The 16,907-nt window shown below is 38.8% G+C and overlaps 1 protein-coding gene across 1 annotated transcript in view; it reads left to right on the top strand.

Annotated features, from left to right (window-relative positions):
* The window catches only part of cadm2b (cell adhesion molecule 2b), a 126,802-nt gene that overhangs the window by 94,584 nt on the left and 15,311 nt on the right, over positions 1-16,907 (top strand). The window contains exons 2-4 of the mRNA XM_035679397.1: positions 2,451-2,600; positions 12,551-12,703; positions 13,406-13,543. Of these exons, the coding sequence (XP_035535290.1) occupies positions 2,451-2,600; positions 12,551-12,703; positions 13,406-13,543 (441 nt within the window). The remainder of the gene's footprint in view (positions 1-2,450; positions 2,601-12,550; positions 12,704-13,405; positions 13,544-16,907) is intronic.

Genomic DNA, 16,907 nt, shown 5'->3' with positions numbered 1-16,907 from the left:
CCATTTACCATTTACCATTCCTCTATGTTATTTGTGTTCATTGTCATAATTAGTCAGGTGTCGTCAGTATTTTTTGTATGATTTCATTAATTGTATAATGTACACCTGTGTCATCTTACAGCCGTGTCTTCATCCCCAGAGTCATAGTCCTAATCAGAGCCGCTGTAAATCAGATGGCCTCAGGAGGCTGTGAGCCCGGTTCTGTTACGCGCTTGCCCTGCTTTGGTTCTGTTGTTTATTCCGGCCTTGCTTTTTGGCAGAATTTCCTGAATTTCCTACACTAGTTGTGTTCAAACTCCCCCCTATCCTTTGAGCTCCCACTCCAGGTAGAGTCAGCTAATAGGACCACTAAGTATTTAGTGGCAGCAGAAGTGAGCACATGCAACAGTGCACCGGTAAGTGACTACCTGTGTCACAAGAGAATAGGTCTGTGTTGCAACAATCCTCTGATGTCAAGATGTTACAACTCTTATTACAAAGTTGTAATGTAAAGTGCTACCACATATTTTTTTTTTAAATTGTGCCACAAGTTAATCAAATATGTTGTGGAATATCCCTCCTTGTCACACATCTTAACATATGCTTCTTTAAAGCGCGGTCAGTGTGGGTCACACAGCACAGTGAAGCAGTTTGTGGTTCAGTGACTTTGTAGAATATTGTTTGGCACTGTACTGTAAAAGTAAGGCTGACCGCCCTCCAATCACCATCTGGGAAAAAAAAAAAGAAATACACTCTGTAGTTGGGGCTGGGGATTATGTTTCCACAAAAAGGACAGCATTTGCCACACTCTAGACTGCTACAGAATGTCAAGACAGTGGAATTTCATGAATGCATTAGGTGAAGCACAGTTAGCTGCAGTGCACACAAACCTGCACTGAAAAACAACCCTCACGACACGGCCGTATATCTGATTATGTGAACAGCCCTTATTGGCCTTGCAGGCATAATTAAAATGAATTTCAGCAACAGGTTTTTGCTAAAGCAATCCTATATAACCCAGAAAACCTGAGGTATTGAGAGTTATATTCATTACTATTTGGATTTTCCTTTTTTCAATGCATTTCTGTGAATAGTAAGCAGTATACACTGGAGACAGACAGCAAAGATACCGGAGAGATGGTGGGGTAGATGAAGTGACAAAAAAAGTTCAGAGTTATGCAGGAACTGACAACAACACCTCCACATGGTACCCACCACAATGAATCCGCATTCATTTAAAAAAAAAAAATGATATGATGCTGGTTTTGTTGGACTGCCTAGCTCATATCCGGCCAAGTGCTATTGAATTATTATAATAGGGATGTATTTGTTAATGTGTTTGGGTGTAATGAGCAGATAAGTTATGTGCACTATTGGAACAATTTTTCCATTACTATTTATAGTCAGCCTCACCTTCACCTCTAGCTGACAATGGTCTCCATCAGGACAATCGAGGTCAAGGAAGGTCCACAGACCTTTGGCTGTCCCAGCCTCCTCTGCTTCCCCATTTGAGCTGGACTAATGAGGCAGACAGCTGCTCCCTTAGTTGAAATGTCCCTGTGGTGAACTGTACCTGTGAGAGGCAGAGACAATGTCACCTTCACATTCAGGCATATTACAAGAGGAAAACAAAGCAGACCTATGACATCAAGAGAAAACATGCACAAAGATTAGCTTGTGGACAACAAGATGCTCTCATCTATATACAGCACATCCAGCATCAAGCATGCACTTAAGTGCTCTAACACAGTTGTTGTTTAATGTTGTCATCCTTAAAGGGGCCGGTCTGGTCAGGCTCATATTAGCCTATACTTTGTCTTCTCACAAAGTAAATTGGTTTTAGACATCTGTTTCTGAGGCTTGGCAGAGTTCAATAAAACACAGCCAGGATAGAAATGCTTTTGCAATGTAATTAGGGGACTTTGCTGAGACGACATGTACAAATGTGAAATAAGAAGGTAAAATCCAGCAAGGCTGGGTGATTAGGCCTCATTTGGTTGTCTTCTGCACACTGTGACGAGCGGCTGTTTCAGGGCAAGGCGGTCGCTCGGATCGAAGGCCCACAGTGTCTAGGATTATGTGTCAATTTACCACCCAGCTGCAGCTCTAGACTCTACAGCAGAACATGACTACCTCTAATTAGGCCATGCTACCAATTAGGGCCCTGCAATAAGGCAACGAGAAAGGCACTCAGGGAGAGTAAAACCTACCATTGTTTCCACCATAAAAAAAGACTGTTTTCTAGCTCCAACAGCTGTCGAAGCCTGGAGTCCATGTCAACCAGACTTCCATTAAGCTATCTTTGGTTTACTGTGATGTAATGAATATATATGATGAGTATGATGACAGAACATTAACTTTGAAAGGTGTCAAGTCTGAATAGTACATTAATGTAGTTCAATGAAAAGACGATAACAACAACATATTCCTGTCATGCCCATAACCTCAAACTCTGTTTCATAATCCCACAGGTAGCCAAGGTCAGTTCCCTATTACTCAGAATGTGACGGTGGTGGAGGGGGCCATAGCCAACATGACCTGTCGTGTGGATTACAATGATAACACTTCCCTCCAGTGGTCAAACCCTGCACAACAGACCCTATTCTTTGGGGACAAGAAAGGTGAGTAATATTCCTGCAGATAATGGCCATAATGATAAAATTATGAGATATGATAAAGATGTCTTTGTCAGGTTATATTACTACAGGAGTCTTCTTCATCAATTTTTCAGATTTGTAATGTATAAAATTGTCCCTGCCTGCCTGCCTGCCTGTGAGCACTCAATTTGACTAAATACAGGAAAAAGACAGGATAAGAGTGAAATGCATTACTCGTAATGTCAAAGCAGACTTTTAATGAATGTATGTCTCCATTGATGTCCCAGGGCACAAACTAAACAGAAATAGACTGTTTTTGAATTGAACTTTTGTAATCACGCAACATACTGACAGTGTTGTTTACAGCACAGTGACGCCTGTGGATTGTGAGATGATTGGGCTTAATTAGCATTTTAGCTGCCCTACATTTTTATAGCTGTTTGGATGTCACTGAAAAGGAAGTGCACTGTTGCAACCTCGTGAAACAAGGCCTGAGCCAGAATGAATTATAATGTGCTCTCACCAGCCAAATCCAATTTAAAGGTGACAAAAGTCTGGAGTTGATAAATTGGAATTGGGGTGAAAGGGAATATAACAGTGGACTGGTCTTGTAAGGGTTGGGGTGTTCATCTTTCAGTGTTTCTCACAGCATATTACCCATTTCATTTATGCTGTAGCTGCTAATACAATATCATTGGTTCAGTGATTGAAGATTAACTTTCTCTTTGAATAACAATTGATAGGAGAGAGAGACGCCAGAGTGAACCAGCAGAATGAGAGTCACAGTCTGGTTTGAAGAAATACTTTATCCCTCGCAAGTGATTGGATTTAGTAATGAGGTCTAAGGTGTTTTATTAGATGAAATTACTTCCAAATACAATTAAACGAAAGTTAACTGAATCTTAAATATATACTCTTGTGTCAATGGTGTGAATGTGCCCAAAAGATTTGAATTCAAGTAAAAGCCATTGAACCTAAAGCATTCTTTTTTTATTGTTATTTTTTCTGTATTCTCTGGTGTACAATATATGTAATATTTGAATACCTGAATTTGCAGAACCAGTTTTGAAAATTCTGAATTATTATTATAGATTATATCAGAAATAAAATCAGAAAACCTTCACTTCTTTGCACTTTGAAGAGGTGTAATACATGGTAAACAATTGAAATCATATCGTTTGGTTATTTGATTTCGCCTAAAATAAGCACGTTAACTGTGTTTTGTTCACATTGTTCACGTTATAAACATGTAAGGAGATCTTGGAGTGCATATGTATGAGCCACTTTGCCCTTTTTGGCCATCCATTAATATTGCATGACAGAATCCTATACCAGAGCAATACGGATGACAAAATGAATGTGGTCCACTCAGCACAGGTTGCCAGGGCTAAGTGTGGGAACACTTCCTCGCCATCTCCTTCTAAACAGCCAAATGAAAAGCTTTATTGGCACAACTAATACGATGCCTGTGAGGCCATCAGGAGAAACGGGAGGCGTGGAACAACACAGGCTTCATGCGAGGAAGAGGGTGGGACACCTGGGAAGAAATCTCTGCTGTGCCAAATCACCAGTTAATTGCTTGGCAGAGGGCTGCAACTGTCCTTCTTCTCCCATTTGTTGTACCTTCTTGTAGGAGCCAATGAAAAATGTTAGATTCAACCTTATGCTACCTTTCAGTCCAACAACTAACTGCAGACTGGCTGAGCTTGAGGCTGTTCTTTTCCTCTGATGAGCAGATGGTCATAGACTGCTGTCATTGAGTAGATTAGATTAATGCAGCTACGTTGCATTTTATTGTTCTCAGTGTTTAGATGTTTTGGTATCTTTTTTGCCTGATGTTTAGATAAACCTTTTCTTTCCCCTGTGTTTGTTGTCTCTGTTGTCCATCTCTCTGCTTACTACAATCCGCTTGGGTGTCCATGACAGCATAGCCATATGTTACAATTTGATGCACATGCAAGTTTCCCCCATTCTCTCTTCATAAAGGTAGTTCGTCATTGTGCATGTGTAATCCAAAGGAAATTCAGCTTTTACAGCTTTTATTTCCAATCCGGGATGCTTAACACATACAAGTAATGATGATAAAAATACATCTGCTGTTCTGTCTTAAATAAGACAAAATGCTCTGTGAGGCATTTTTTTTAAATCTACTCTTGCTGTTTCCCTCAAGCTCAGTATTAAAGATAAGGGCATTAGTCTGGATGTGTTTGGAGTTTGATATAAAATAGTGAGGGATGAAAAAGAGCATTAAAATGACCTTTTAAATCCTTTGCAGCAGCTATAGTGGAGTTTAGAGAAACATTTTTTAAAAAGCTGAAGTTCTGTATTATATCAATTGAGTTTGACAGCTGCTGGGAATGGTAAGACAAAATCTGATCTTTGCCCCAACTATAATTTGTTCCATTTTAATTCAGGTCTGACAAATAAGAATATGAAAAAAGCCCCAAAGAGTAGCTTTTACAGCCAAGGAGAATAGGGATTTCCGTCTTTCCAGAATTTTAAAGCCACTGAATACCATAAGTCTACTCCAGTGTAACAGTAGGAAAAGCAAGTATGTGTATCTTTTGCATCAAACATCATCCATACATGAATGCCCATAATGTAGCTCCTAATACCTAAGACATAAAAGATTGTTTGTTGGTGCTTTCCAAAACTGTGTTTTCTGATCTGCCAACTCTATGGTGAATGTTTGGTTAATTGTGGACCAATTAAACTACTTGTTTAATTGTTTTAGTTGTTGTTTTTTTGATAGTTTGTTGGGCTTTTATTGTTTTTTATTTGATAGTAACTGCTGTAGAGAGACAATAAATGGGGGAGAGAGAATGGGTTACATGCAGCAAAGGGCCACAGGTCGGAATTAAACCCAGGCTACTGTTGTAAGGCCTTTGTACATGGGGCATGTGCTCTACCAGGTGAGCTATCAAGCCCCTATCTGGATATGGTTAGATTAATTAAAGATTGATTAGGTTAGATGGTTAAAAGAAACACATTTTTACAGTTGGTAGGGGACAGAATATGAATTAACCATTGACCCCAACGTCCTCCATAAAAGGTTTTGCTTTGCTATGACAGTGTCACCCAAAAAAAATTATAAAGTAAGTATAATCGGGTCATTTAACAAATTTGAACTGAAGTACTGATGCTGTCATTTTGCTGTCAAGGACAGCCTCCTTTAATGACAAGAGTACTCCAATTAACCTTTTGTTAATTTAATTGCAATATGTAACAGAAGAAGGATCACAATGTTACACTATTAGTTTATAAGTCCATTGGGAGAAATTGTGACCTACGATTTGTCTACACAGCAATGTCACGTCTCTTCAAAGACCTGAAAGGAGGAAAAGAGATGTGGTTGTGGGTGCAAAGAAAATAGTGGGCAGGTGACAGCTCAATAGCTTAATGTATCTTTGGTGAGAGTGTAAACGATAAGAAGGACCTCTATCTCATCCTCTCCCATAAGAGGCTCAGTCAAACCTTGTGCCGCTCCAAGAGAGTGTTAACCTTGCTGGATTTCCAAAGCCGATCCATATGGGCTGGACTGTCTCTGCACATTTGTCTAAAGCTGAACACAGCCCTCTCCTTATATCATTCCAGCTGGTTACTTGGCATGCTTCTCCTCATCCATTATGTATATCTGAGTCTTGGTTGATTGTTGCCACCTGAGAGGCTTCAGACAACACTATGGCAAAGAGCAGCACGCAGATTCCTACGTACTACTGCCACAGACCTGAGACAACAGACATAGATTTCCTTAATAGCTAGTCCAACACATTATTCATACATTAGGCCAATTAGCATTGACTGTTGAAGGGAGTGGCTCTGTGGTGGGCTGCCATGATGAATAAATTGATTTGGACCATATGTCTTTTTTGGAAATATCCCTTTTATGTGTTGCCGGGGTTATGAATTATTATTACTGAGCAGGACAAATGAGAGCAGAGCTGTCCTTTGCTGTCTTCATTATGATTTACTTCACTTTTGGCTTCTGTGGGAAAAGGATAAAACCTAAGTAGCGATTCTGTAGAGAATGGTAATGACATTCCTGGAGGCATGCAGGATGGAAGCAGAATCTTTTGTCAGATATGGTGAATATGAATAATGCAATTAATGGGAAGATACTGCAGGTTGCATGTCAAAGGCAGATAACAAATTGCTCATTTGATCCACAGTATGTGTTTGTAGCAGAGATATTGAGATGTATACAGCATATACATGCATGCTTTGGCAAATTGTACATCACTTTTCCTCATCTCAATTCCATCTCTCAGAAGTTTATGGTTCATCATTCATGACATTTAATTGGGGCATTCAGCCTGGATCATAAAGGTCACAAAGCAAAATTGATCTTAATTGGCTTGTAGTAATCAAAATGCTGTTATGTGCTAAATGAATGCTCTAATGTGAGCATTAAAACATTCATTAGCTTGAGAGAATGAAGGATAATTACCAAGGATGTAATTACTGGAGTAAGCACCAATGAAAGCACATTTAAACGTCCATTCTAGTAAACACACAACATTTGATGGTGGGTCTGTTGTACGCAAGTACAGTGGACACTTAACTCAGCCCGTTCACAGTTATCAGTGTGTACATCTATTTTCTGTGTGAAATTGACATGAACTACTAAAGTCATAATATTATTATTATAATTATTATAATCATATTTATTTATTTATTAATAATTACATTTTGGAGCAGATCTGAATCACAGGGCGGATACACAAATTATTTTTAACTTTTGTTAACATTGCGAGATAGGTCAATAAAAGAGGTGTCTATGGCAAAATCTGCTGAATTTGTTGTGCATGTAAGAACCCATCGTGATTTAAGTGATTGGTGTACCGTGACTAAACATAAAACAAAACATAACAGCCACCTCAAACATCACTGTAGTAGACAGGCATAGATATGTGCTCTCCAAATGCCCATCTTGTTGCTGTTGATGTTGTTTTCTTCTTTATATTTATTTGGCATTTGCCTCTGCATTATTGTATAATGGACACCTCAGTAAAGCAAGAAGAACATGTAAAAGAGGAAAAAAGTCATATAAATACTATATATAAACTAAACTAAATATATTAAAATGTGAAAGAGTTAAACATATCGTGGAGTTCTTAAATGCATATGTCAGGTATCCCACATTTTCTTTAGTTATCTTACATTTTCTTCCGTTAGCTTGGAAAAAGAATCTCACACTGAAGTGATTTTGTGGAACATTTCCCAAGCCACAAGTTTGTTCTTACAAGTGTTTTGTTTACTTTTCAGTGACTGTTTTTACTGGCGACATGTAGAAAGGGTCTCACGGCCACAGCTAATGTCTTTCTTCAGGGACTAATGGGCTTTTAAGTGTACTGGGTTACCTCCAGCTTCACTGAAATGTGAATCTACCATTATGGCACTATACACTCGCTATTATCACTAATGTGAAGAGATGCTCTTGTATGTACTATACTAGCTCTGTGCCACACTGCGCTCTCATGTATAATGTATATTTGCTCTTTAGAATAATAAAGAATATGTTGTATTTAAATTCCTTCAGAAGTTTGAGACCTGTTTAGATTATTTTTACAGGAGCTAAATCATTGGTATGTCTTGTACTGTAATATGTCTTTGGAAAAACGGAATGTGTAAAACTGTACTGAAAACCAACAGAATTATGTAACCCCATTGGCACTTGTTTTAATAAAAATTAAATTTAGAGAGTTCACATAAAAAAATTGTCTCAAAGGCAGAAAAAATCCCACAGTATACAATCAAGCTTATGTCAGTGGGCTGAAAAATGGACAGACAAAAATATATTCAGTCTCATTATTCACCACTTGAAGAGGGGACATAGCATAGCTGCTGGGAGAATTCCTTCTTCTTTCTTTCCCTCCTTCAAGCGCTGAAAATGAGTCCAATTTGAGTAGCATCTGCTCTGTGGGATCTCTGAGAGCGCGGGCAGTAACAATGGCCCTCTGGAACAAGGCCCTTTCCTTCTCTTAATTGCAGCCACATGTGTGGTGGGAAAGAGCCCCCTGCCTGCACCACTAGCCCTGGAACACATCCAGAATCGCCCACACAGTCACTGAGCGAGCACAGCCAGCAGCAAACACACTCTAATTGCAAAGAGTGGAGCCCCTGGCTGGAGAGTGGGGGGGGGGTGCGCCAGGACCCTGTGTTCTCGCTGAAGGACAGCTAGTGCTTTCACATTCCAGGACTGATTCAAAGTGGTTACAGGCCATGCAAAAATGGCCAAATGGGGACACTCAGCATTGCGGATGTAACATATTTTGGCTGAACCCAGAAGCCATCGGCTTGTTTCCAAGACTAATGGATAGATGTAAAATGTCCTTTTCTATCTGGACTGTCAGGAGATACTTCATCGTTTTGGATTAGAAACATTGGTTAACATCTGTCTGCTGCTCAGTGGAGTGCAGAAGTGAATGCCATGTGATAAGTGCACTTCCAGTTCTTCTGCTTCCAGTTTTATCTGAGGACAGAGCTAATGTAGCTACCACCCAGACTCTCAGCTCTTCTTTTACACATCAAAACAGTACACCATATTGTAATAAGTACTTTTAACAGCTGTTTCACATATTAAAACAGGACTATTTGGCATACAGATAATGTAACTTAGTAAAATTGAACTAGGTTGATAAAATTGAATCTGACAAAGTAGTTCTATTGGGAGACCTCGGACTGGTCTTCCACTGACATGGTTGGTGGTGCAAAGGACTGCCAGGGCAACAAGGCAAACATTACTTTGCATCAAAGAGCCATAGCAACAGTATGCCTTGCCCTGAGGGGGAACTGGAGTGTCAGTTTTACTGATTTCAGACAGCCTTGGTAAGGCCTCCATCACAGGAGATGTACTGCGCATTAAGCTGCCATGCTGCAAGGCTGGAGCATACACAAGGTCAGGGTGCAGATTTATGCTTCCTCCTAAGCAGAATGAACAGCGCGGGAGCTATCTAGGGTTTGGGGGAAATGAACCTTTTCATCACATTGATTTCCTAAAGCACCTGGAAAAAAGCTTTGTCAGCCACTGGCATGTGGGTCTGATTGTGACGGATCTGTCCACAATCTGGGCCTCTAGCCTGGATTGGATTCTAGTGGTATGGCTTTCTAGCCATATGCTGTTTGAGTAATAGATAACACTTGTCTTTGGGTTATTCAAACCTTTGTACATCTCATTCTATCAATTTGTCATTGATTCACGTTATGTGTAGTGCCAGGGGCTGTCTAACAAAAATGCATCAGTCAAGTCCATCTTTTGTTTAACTGTAAGTTGTTTTTTCAGCCACTACTTGGGTTCAGACTACCTGAATCAGTATTTCAGCTACTGACCTTTCAGTTCTTTCAAAAATTCAGTTCTTAAATATAATATTGTTCAGTAGATAGAAGAAACAAGGTGTTGCCTATTTGTTACTTTAAATGTCACTTGAAATTATTGGACGTCCATACTGTATTTGGTCACTGTATTTAAAGCAATATTTTACATCTTAGACTAACAGACGATGTTAAAAGGCATTTGAAAGTTGGTTGTTTGAGAGAACAGCAGCTGCTGTCAGCTTGAGTTCAAGTCAGTTTCAGTGGATTGCAAATGTTAGTTTCAGCAAAGAAAGTCCAAAGAAACTTTTTAAACCACTGAACCACATATGCTCAGTGTGTTCCAAACAGTCATAATTTTGGTGAAATATGACTAAATACACTTCTATGGAGCTGGTTGTCAATGCTGCAACACAGAGGCTCCAGCCAATCTTTTCAAAATGATGACTGTTTGGCTCAGACTGACAATACAGATGGACAGTGGAGAAATGCATTATGCTGCAGTAGTTTGGGAAGTTTCTATCGAAATTTTTTCTGAAAATCTTGCCAACCTTAAAATCTGTTGTAACAGACATAAAATCAAGCTAAACAGAGTTGCTGGAGCAAAGTACAAATGTACACTTTTTTACATCCTTTAGGAAAAGCCAGAACATTTATCAGCATATCAGAGGTGTTTGTGCTTTGCGGAACAAGGGGTTAAGAAGAAGAAAGGTTGTTCTGCTTCTCCCTGTCTTTTCTCTGTGTGTTGCAGAGATAGAGGGATTTGGGCCAGGGGAAGTACAGTATGTCATCTTGTCCAAAGCTTTGATCCTCTCAGCCTGTACTTCCATATCTTTTGAGTTCCTGTACGATGTTTGCCTAGACCCCATCACCTCTCCAATGCATCCATCCACCAAAGGGTTTGCTGTTTTCTGCCAGAGCCTCTGGGCATTTTCAAGCTCTGTAGTGAGGATGCTTAACTACAAAGAACATCAGGCAGCTTTGTTTCAGGATGCAGTTTGCTACAGTAAGACTTTCAAATGTTTGTATTAAGCCCCGTAGCGCATAATAAGCCGGCTCTCTGATGGCACAGCTTGTTATAAAATTTTAATTCTGGCTTGAAGAATGTTTTTATTTATGCTATTCTTTATTCTTGGATAACAAAGAGTCTATAACAAGAAACTTCTGAAGGCCATCAATATCTTTATAGCCAATCTTTATTTTTCTCTTTTTAGCGTGTGTGATTATAAGATAATGATCTTCAAATAACGTGGTGTAATTGAAGCTGAAGAACTGTGTTGTTGATAATGACCTACGTCTGTGAAAATCTAATAATCATTTTAGCCAATCTAATTTAATTGTGTATCACATGTCTGTTGTGTTTATCGCAAAAATCAAATGAATGGGAACAGAGCAGGTGATTAATGATTTTCATAGAGATGTCTTCTTTATCTTACACATTTTACATTGGCCATGTTGATTAAATCCTAATCAACACCTACTTCTGCTGCATTTTGCCAAATCTGCCCTGTGTAGTACAATCCAACAGTGTTCAAATTACTTCAGGTGAAAGGGTGTCCAGGGAGAGAGCTGGCCAGGCCTAAAGGGACTGAGGATTAAGAAAGGTGTAATTTATTCAATGAAGAGCACTTTCCTTTGTGCCCTCTGTGGTTGGTTGCTTGTATGAGCAGATGATTCTGAATTTGAAATTATATAAGAGATGACACGTGTGAGATGTCCTTTTTTTGCTTAGCTGCATGTTTTTTTTTTAGCTTTACGAGGGTGTCGTCACATCTGAATAAGCAGTGGTGAAGGTGTCTGGTATCTTAAGAAAGCACTGAAAGGTTTGATTTCAAACTGTGTTTTAACAATGCTCATTGTAATGATTATTGTATCATGAATCTTAGAAGTAGTAATGGTTCATTTGTATGCAGCTGTAGAAGCTGTTTTTAAAAAACACTATTAGCAGTATTGTTGCTTTGTTTTTTACCTTCTCTGGGCTGGGATTCAGTAGAATCAAGTGTAGCATTACAGTTTGTCATTATTTGCATTCATTCAGACAACAATCATTTGTAACACAATATGTTTATCCAAAAACAATATCACTGATACATTGTCAATAAAAGACTAAATTGAATTATTTGTCAGCCCGTATCTGCACTATATTCTGTTATGACTTGTATGATTATTTGTCTTCTTTACAGTAACTGTATTAAGGGTTTCTGTATAAGGCTAGGGTGAGGCTTTGATATCAATGTTCAAAGTGAGAAATGTCACAGTCAGAGCCAGTTGCTAAAAGTGTTAAAGTAAGTGTAAATCAATACCTGGAATGTATAAGTGATTACCTAAATAGATATTTTAATCTAGGACTATAAGCTTTTTCTGCTGCTACGCTTCAAAGCATCCCACTGATGCCTTCTGTATTCTCACTGACTGAATAAGACTGCCTAGAATGCAAATGTAAAGAAAAGGTTACAAACCATTGGCTGTAGTATGTGTTTGTAGCATCAGACAACTATTTGAAATAAGTAAAAGCACAGTGCATTTGCCATCTGAATTACAAATGGTACTTCTACCAGTTAATTGCCATCCCTGAATTCAGCGTGAATTTGCCCATTAGTGAACTCTGTTTCTGTCTTTTTTTCTGTTCCCTCTGTGATTGTTGTGTCATCCTTCCTTTACAGCTCTAAGGGACCACAGAATTGAGCTGGTGCGAGCCTCGTGGCAGGAACTCACCATCAGAATCAGTGACGTCAGCCTGTCAGATGAGGGCCAGTACACCTGCTCGCTCTTCACCATGCCTGTCAAGACCACCAAGGCCTTTCTCACTGTTCTGGGTGAGCATGTCTGTTTTGGCCCAGTCTCCACAGGCCAATTACTTGTGGCTAATTTTTCATGCTCTGACAGCATGAATACATGCACATTTTGAATCCTGGTGTGTTGTTTTTCTTCACCACACACTTATTACTTTGTAGGAAAAAATAATTTGTGCATTATATTTTACCCTTATCTACTAGAGTACAGGATGACAGTTAAACTTGCATGTTAGTAGTGCTACTATATTTAATTTTCTGCCAGGCAGGACAGCCACGAAAAACTCAACCTTTTCACATCTGCGTAAGACAGACAGTTGTGTTGCAGAAATAAAAGTAATCTCCCACACACTGTCAAAACTTACAATGCATTTATTTAGACTTACATTTCTGTAAGATGACCTTCATCCAGCATCTCACAGCCAGACAGAAAAAGGTAATCTTGTTCTTATTTTTGAATGTATTTAATAAACCACAAACTTATTTTTTTATATTTAGTTTATTGTGAGCCATCATCTGCTTTAAAGAATTCCTATTGGTTTGTTTTTTGTTGTTTTTCATTATTGTGACACTACTGCATTTTTGTATATACAGTAAATGTTTAGTTTGATCTTGTAACCGAAAGAATAAGAAGGCATAGCCAATACCGCTCACTGGGTTATTACTCAATTCATCATGTACATGTATGCTCTATGTTATTTATAATTTTATATACATGCACCACAGGAGTGCCAGGACGACCGGAGATCACAGGATTTACCAAGCCTGCCATGGAGGGAGACGTAATCACTCTGACGTGCACTACATCAGGCAGCAAACCAGCTGCCAATATCCGGTGGTTCCGAAATGACAAGGAGGTCCAAGGTAAGCAATGGGGTGTGGATTTCACAGAGCATTGTATACTCTGTTACCACTTGTACCCTCTTGGAGACATCATTACTGTCAAGCCATCCAGCTGCTTCATTCGTTTGTGCTCATATTCATGCATTGTTCCACTGGCCGGGAGTTTAGTGGTGCCATGATTCTCCTGGCTCACAGCCAGCATTGCTGCTGTCATTGGAACCTGTCCAAATGTTGCTGGACTGTGGCAGGGCTGTCCACATTTCACAACCTGACCAAGGTGAAGACATATGGAAGTACCTCTTATTGATTCTAATTATAAAGTTAAGTGTACATCAACAGCAAGTTCTGCACAACATTTTGCTTTCACTGTTAGTGGCAATAAAGTAATGATGTACTCAGCTGGTCAATTAAAAGAAACACAAATCAATCCCGCAAAGGTGATTATCAAAAAAAAAGTCAACTCTAGGGTTTACTCTTGGGCTGTTGCATGTTTTCAGTTTCCACTCATACAGAGCAGAGAGGCAGCAAATTCCCACATTTTAAAAGCTAAAACCAGCAAACGTTTTACAGTTTTGCATGATAAAATTACTTAAACAATTGATTTATTACCAGATTAATTTCTTATTGATTGAGTAATTGAGTGGTAAATCACATTGTTTCAACACTGGTATGCCATGGTGAAGAATAGTGTTTTAGAGGAAGGGTATCCCTCTAAAACTGTCTGAGGGGAAGACCTGGAAGATTTTGCGCACAAAATGGCATGCTTACAGTCTGAGAGTGTTTTTAATTCATCCCACGGTTTTAAATAATTTGTACTACCTGCCTTAGTGCTGTTTACATGTGTTGAGGTGATCTTGCTGGGCTTCTCATTCGTTCCGCTGAGGTGCTTTATTTTATTTTATCAGCGATTAGATTAGTCAAACGAGTCAAGGAGGATACAAGAACACACAAGAATGGAAACTCAGAAAGACCACATAACTAGCTTCACCCAGACTGAAAAAAACTGTGACAGAGACAATGCATTAGGCAGCAGATGGTGCAGTGTAATGTGTGCTGATCACACTAAACCGGCAGAAGTTTTCTGTGGTTTCATACTGTGTGCCTTACAAGCTTTCACTTTCTTGTGTACCTCTTTCCAAACTGTCTGAAGCTCTGCACTTTGTATTTTTATAGCTTTTATCACTGTCTTATTTCTGCTTTAAAAAAGCACAGAAAGACAAAAACATAACAAAATAGGAATGGAATGTTTTTCCTCAATTTGATGGCAGAGGTAAGCTGTGTGCAGCTCTTTAATGTAATGGAGCCTGCTGCGGAGACTCGGTGTGACAGTTGCTCTTTATTGAAGATTTGCACCAGAGAGCTTTTTCTTGGTGGCTCTGTCTGTGTCTGCCCAACATGGCATGATGATTGATGGGAGAGGGGCTGGGATATGAAGTTTTCTTGTTGAAATGACATGCACGTAGATTCCTGAAAGGCCAGTGGAGAGCTGGCACACAGCATCACAACCAGACTTGCTGTCCATCTCAAGAGGCACTGAGATGATCTCTCTTTTTTTATGTCTTGAGATATACTTTAAACTCATACTTTGTTGTTAAAAACACAAAACCTAATATTCTTAACATTTATGGACACATAAAAAAATGCCAAAATGTAATGGGTGCGAGAATTTGACAAGAATAGAGTCCAACATCAGCTACTGTGGATAAAGCTAATAATGTAATACTTTCAACCCATTTCGAGGTCAGCACATCACACAAATGCATAATGGAAAATTAAAACTAAAGAATTACTAAACTAAAAGAAGTTTCCCTACATTTAGATTGGATGTATGAATTGCATTGATGTGTGAATTGCATATCTCTACAAAACATAATATACCAGTTTGCCCCAACATGGTGTCTTGTACACAAATGTTCTTTTATTAGTTTTACCTGCGTACGGTAGGTTTTATTAAGCCGCTTGGGCAAACAGACCTGGTGTGATGCATCTCCAAGTCAAAGAGAGATAAAGAACAAAGTAGAGACTGGAGGGCTTAACTTAAAAACTTCATTTCCATGTCAAAGTGTCAAAGATGAGGAATGTCAATCAGTGCCCTGGGTCCAAGTCTTTCATAGGTGCTGCTTTAAAGCTTTCTTTAGCGAGTATGTGCTGGGAGCAGCATATTTTGCCATTGGTTCTTCTGTGGTAGATCATTGCCGCCAGTGTCTGCTGTCAGTCAAATCTATCCCCACTGGGGGACCAGCCTCCAAAGCTCCAAGATGACAGCAGGTGTAATAGCAAAAACATGTCATATTTATTTCATGCTCTGATGATTTGTTTTTCAACAATTTATATTAGAAGCACACATCATTACAAACCTCAAAATGCAACTGTCATCCAGTGTCAGATAATTTGTTCGCAGAATATTGAGCCATACAAATTACTTGTGTTGCTGAAAGACAGCTAGGCTTCAAATTGTAATCTATTGAGGGAAAAATCCACCCACTGTCACTTTCTTTGCATACATAAAGTGGCCTATATATTTATTTTACAGTGACACAAAGGCACATTCAAATACACAACAGTTTCAACATGGTGACTCATTTCAGCCAAAGATATCAAGACATTTTAGTCTAGACAATAAATATATTTATTTTATTATTGTCATTGTTTTGGTGTAAAATCTGTGTGCTCCTTTATTTTACTACATTTAATTGGGCTCCCACACTGTTATGCAAGCAGAGCAAAGAAGAAATATCACAAACTTTCTTTATTAAACATTTTCATTTTCAACAATATTACAGCCATAAGTTACAAAACTGTGTACATCTCTTACTCCCTGCTGTTTTCTCACATCAAGTATTCCCAAAATGTCAACTTTGTTGCAACTTTTAATTGTCAAATTAAAAAAAGTTCATGTGAACTGCAACAAAAGTAGTTAAAACTTTTTCCAATCTGTTAAGACTTTTACTACCGAAAAAAAATCTAATTGGTCCAGATGATTCATGTTTGCACTAGTGTACATGCTTCTCTATTTAAAGAGGTCTGATGATCACAGTCTTTCCCCTACACAGCATCTAAGAGCTGGGGCTGTGGTAAATATCTTCCTATCTAAATGGGTGCATCATATCATCAGATAAATTCTGGCCTTTATGTTGTATCCGAAATATGTTTGAAACTTTGTGTCGTACAAAACTGACCGCACGTTATTGTTAACTTTGTATTAAAGTATTAAAGTAACTTCATTCTCGTCACTTCAGCTCATAAATTTAATTTATTGTTGTTAAGGTCATAGGTCCTACTTTGTCTAAATGTACCCACTGTGTTTCAATTAAATATCACAACTCTCAACTATTCTAACACAACTAGTCTATTCTAAAGCTTAGAATTTAACAAAAAAACAACA

This window comes from Morone saxatilis, unplaced genomic scaffold (assembly GCF_004916995.1).
Source record: "Morone saxatilis isolate NCDOM2014 unplaced genomic scaffold, NCSU_SB_2.0 Contig8, whole genome shotgun sequence".
NCBI classification, from domain to species: Eukaryota; Metazoa; Chordata; class Actinopteri; family Moronidae; genus Morone; species Morone saxatilis.
Note: the sequence above shows the minus strand (reverse complement) of the source record. Positions and strands in the feature narration are given on the sequence as shown.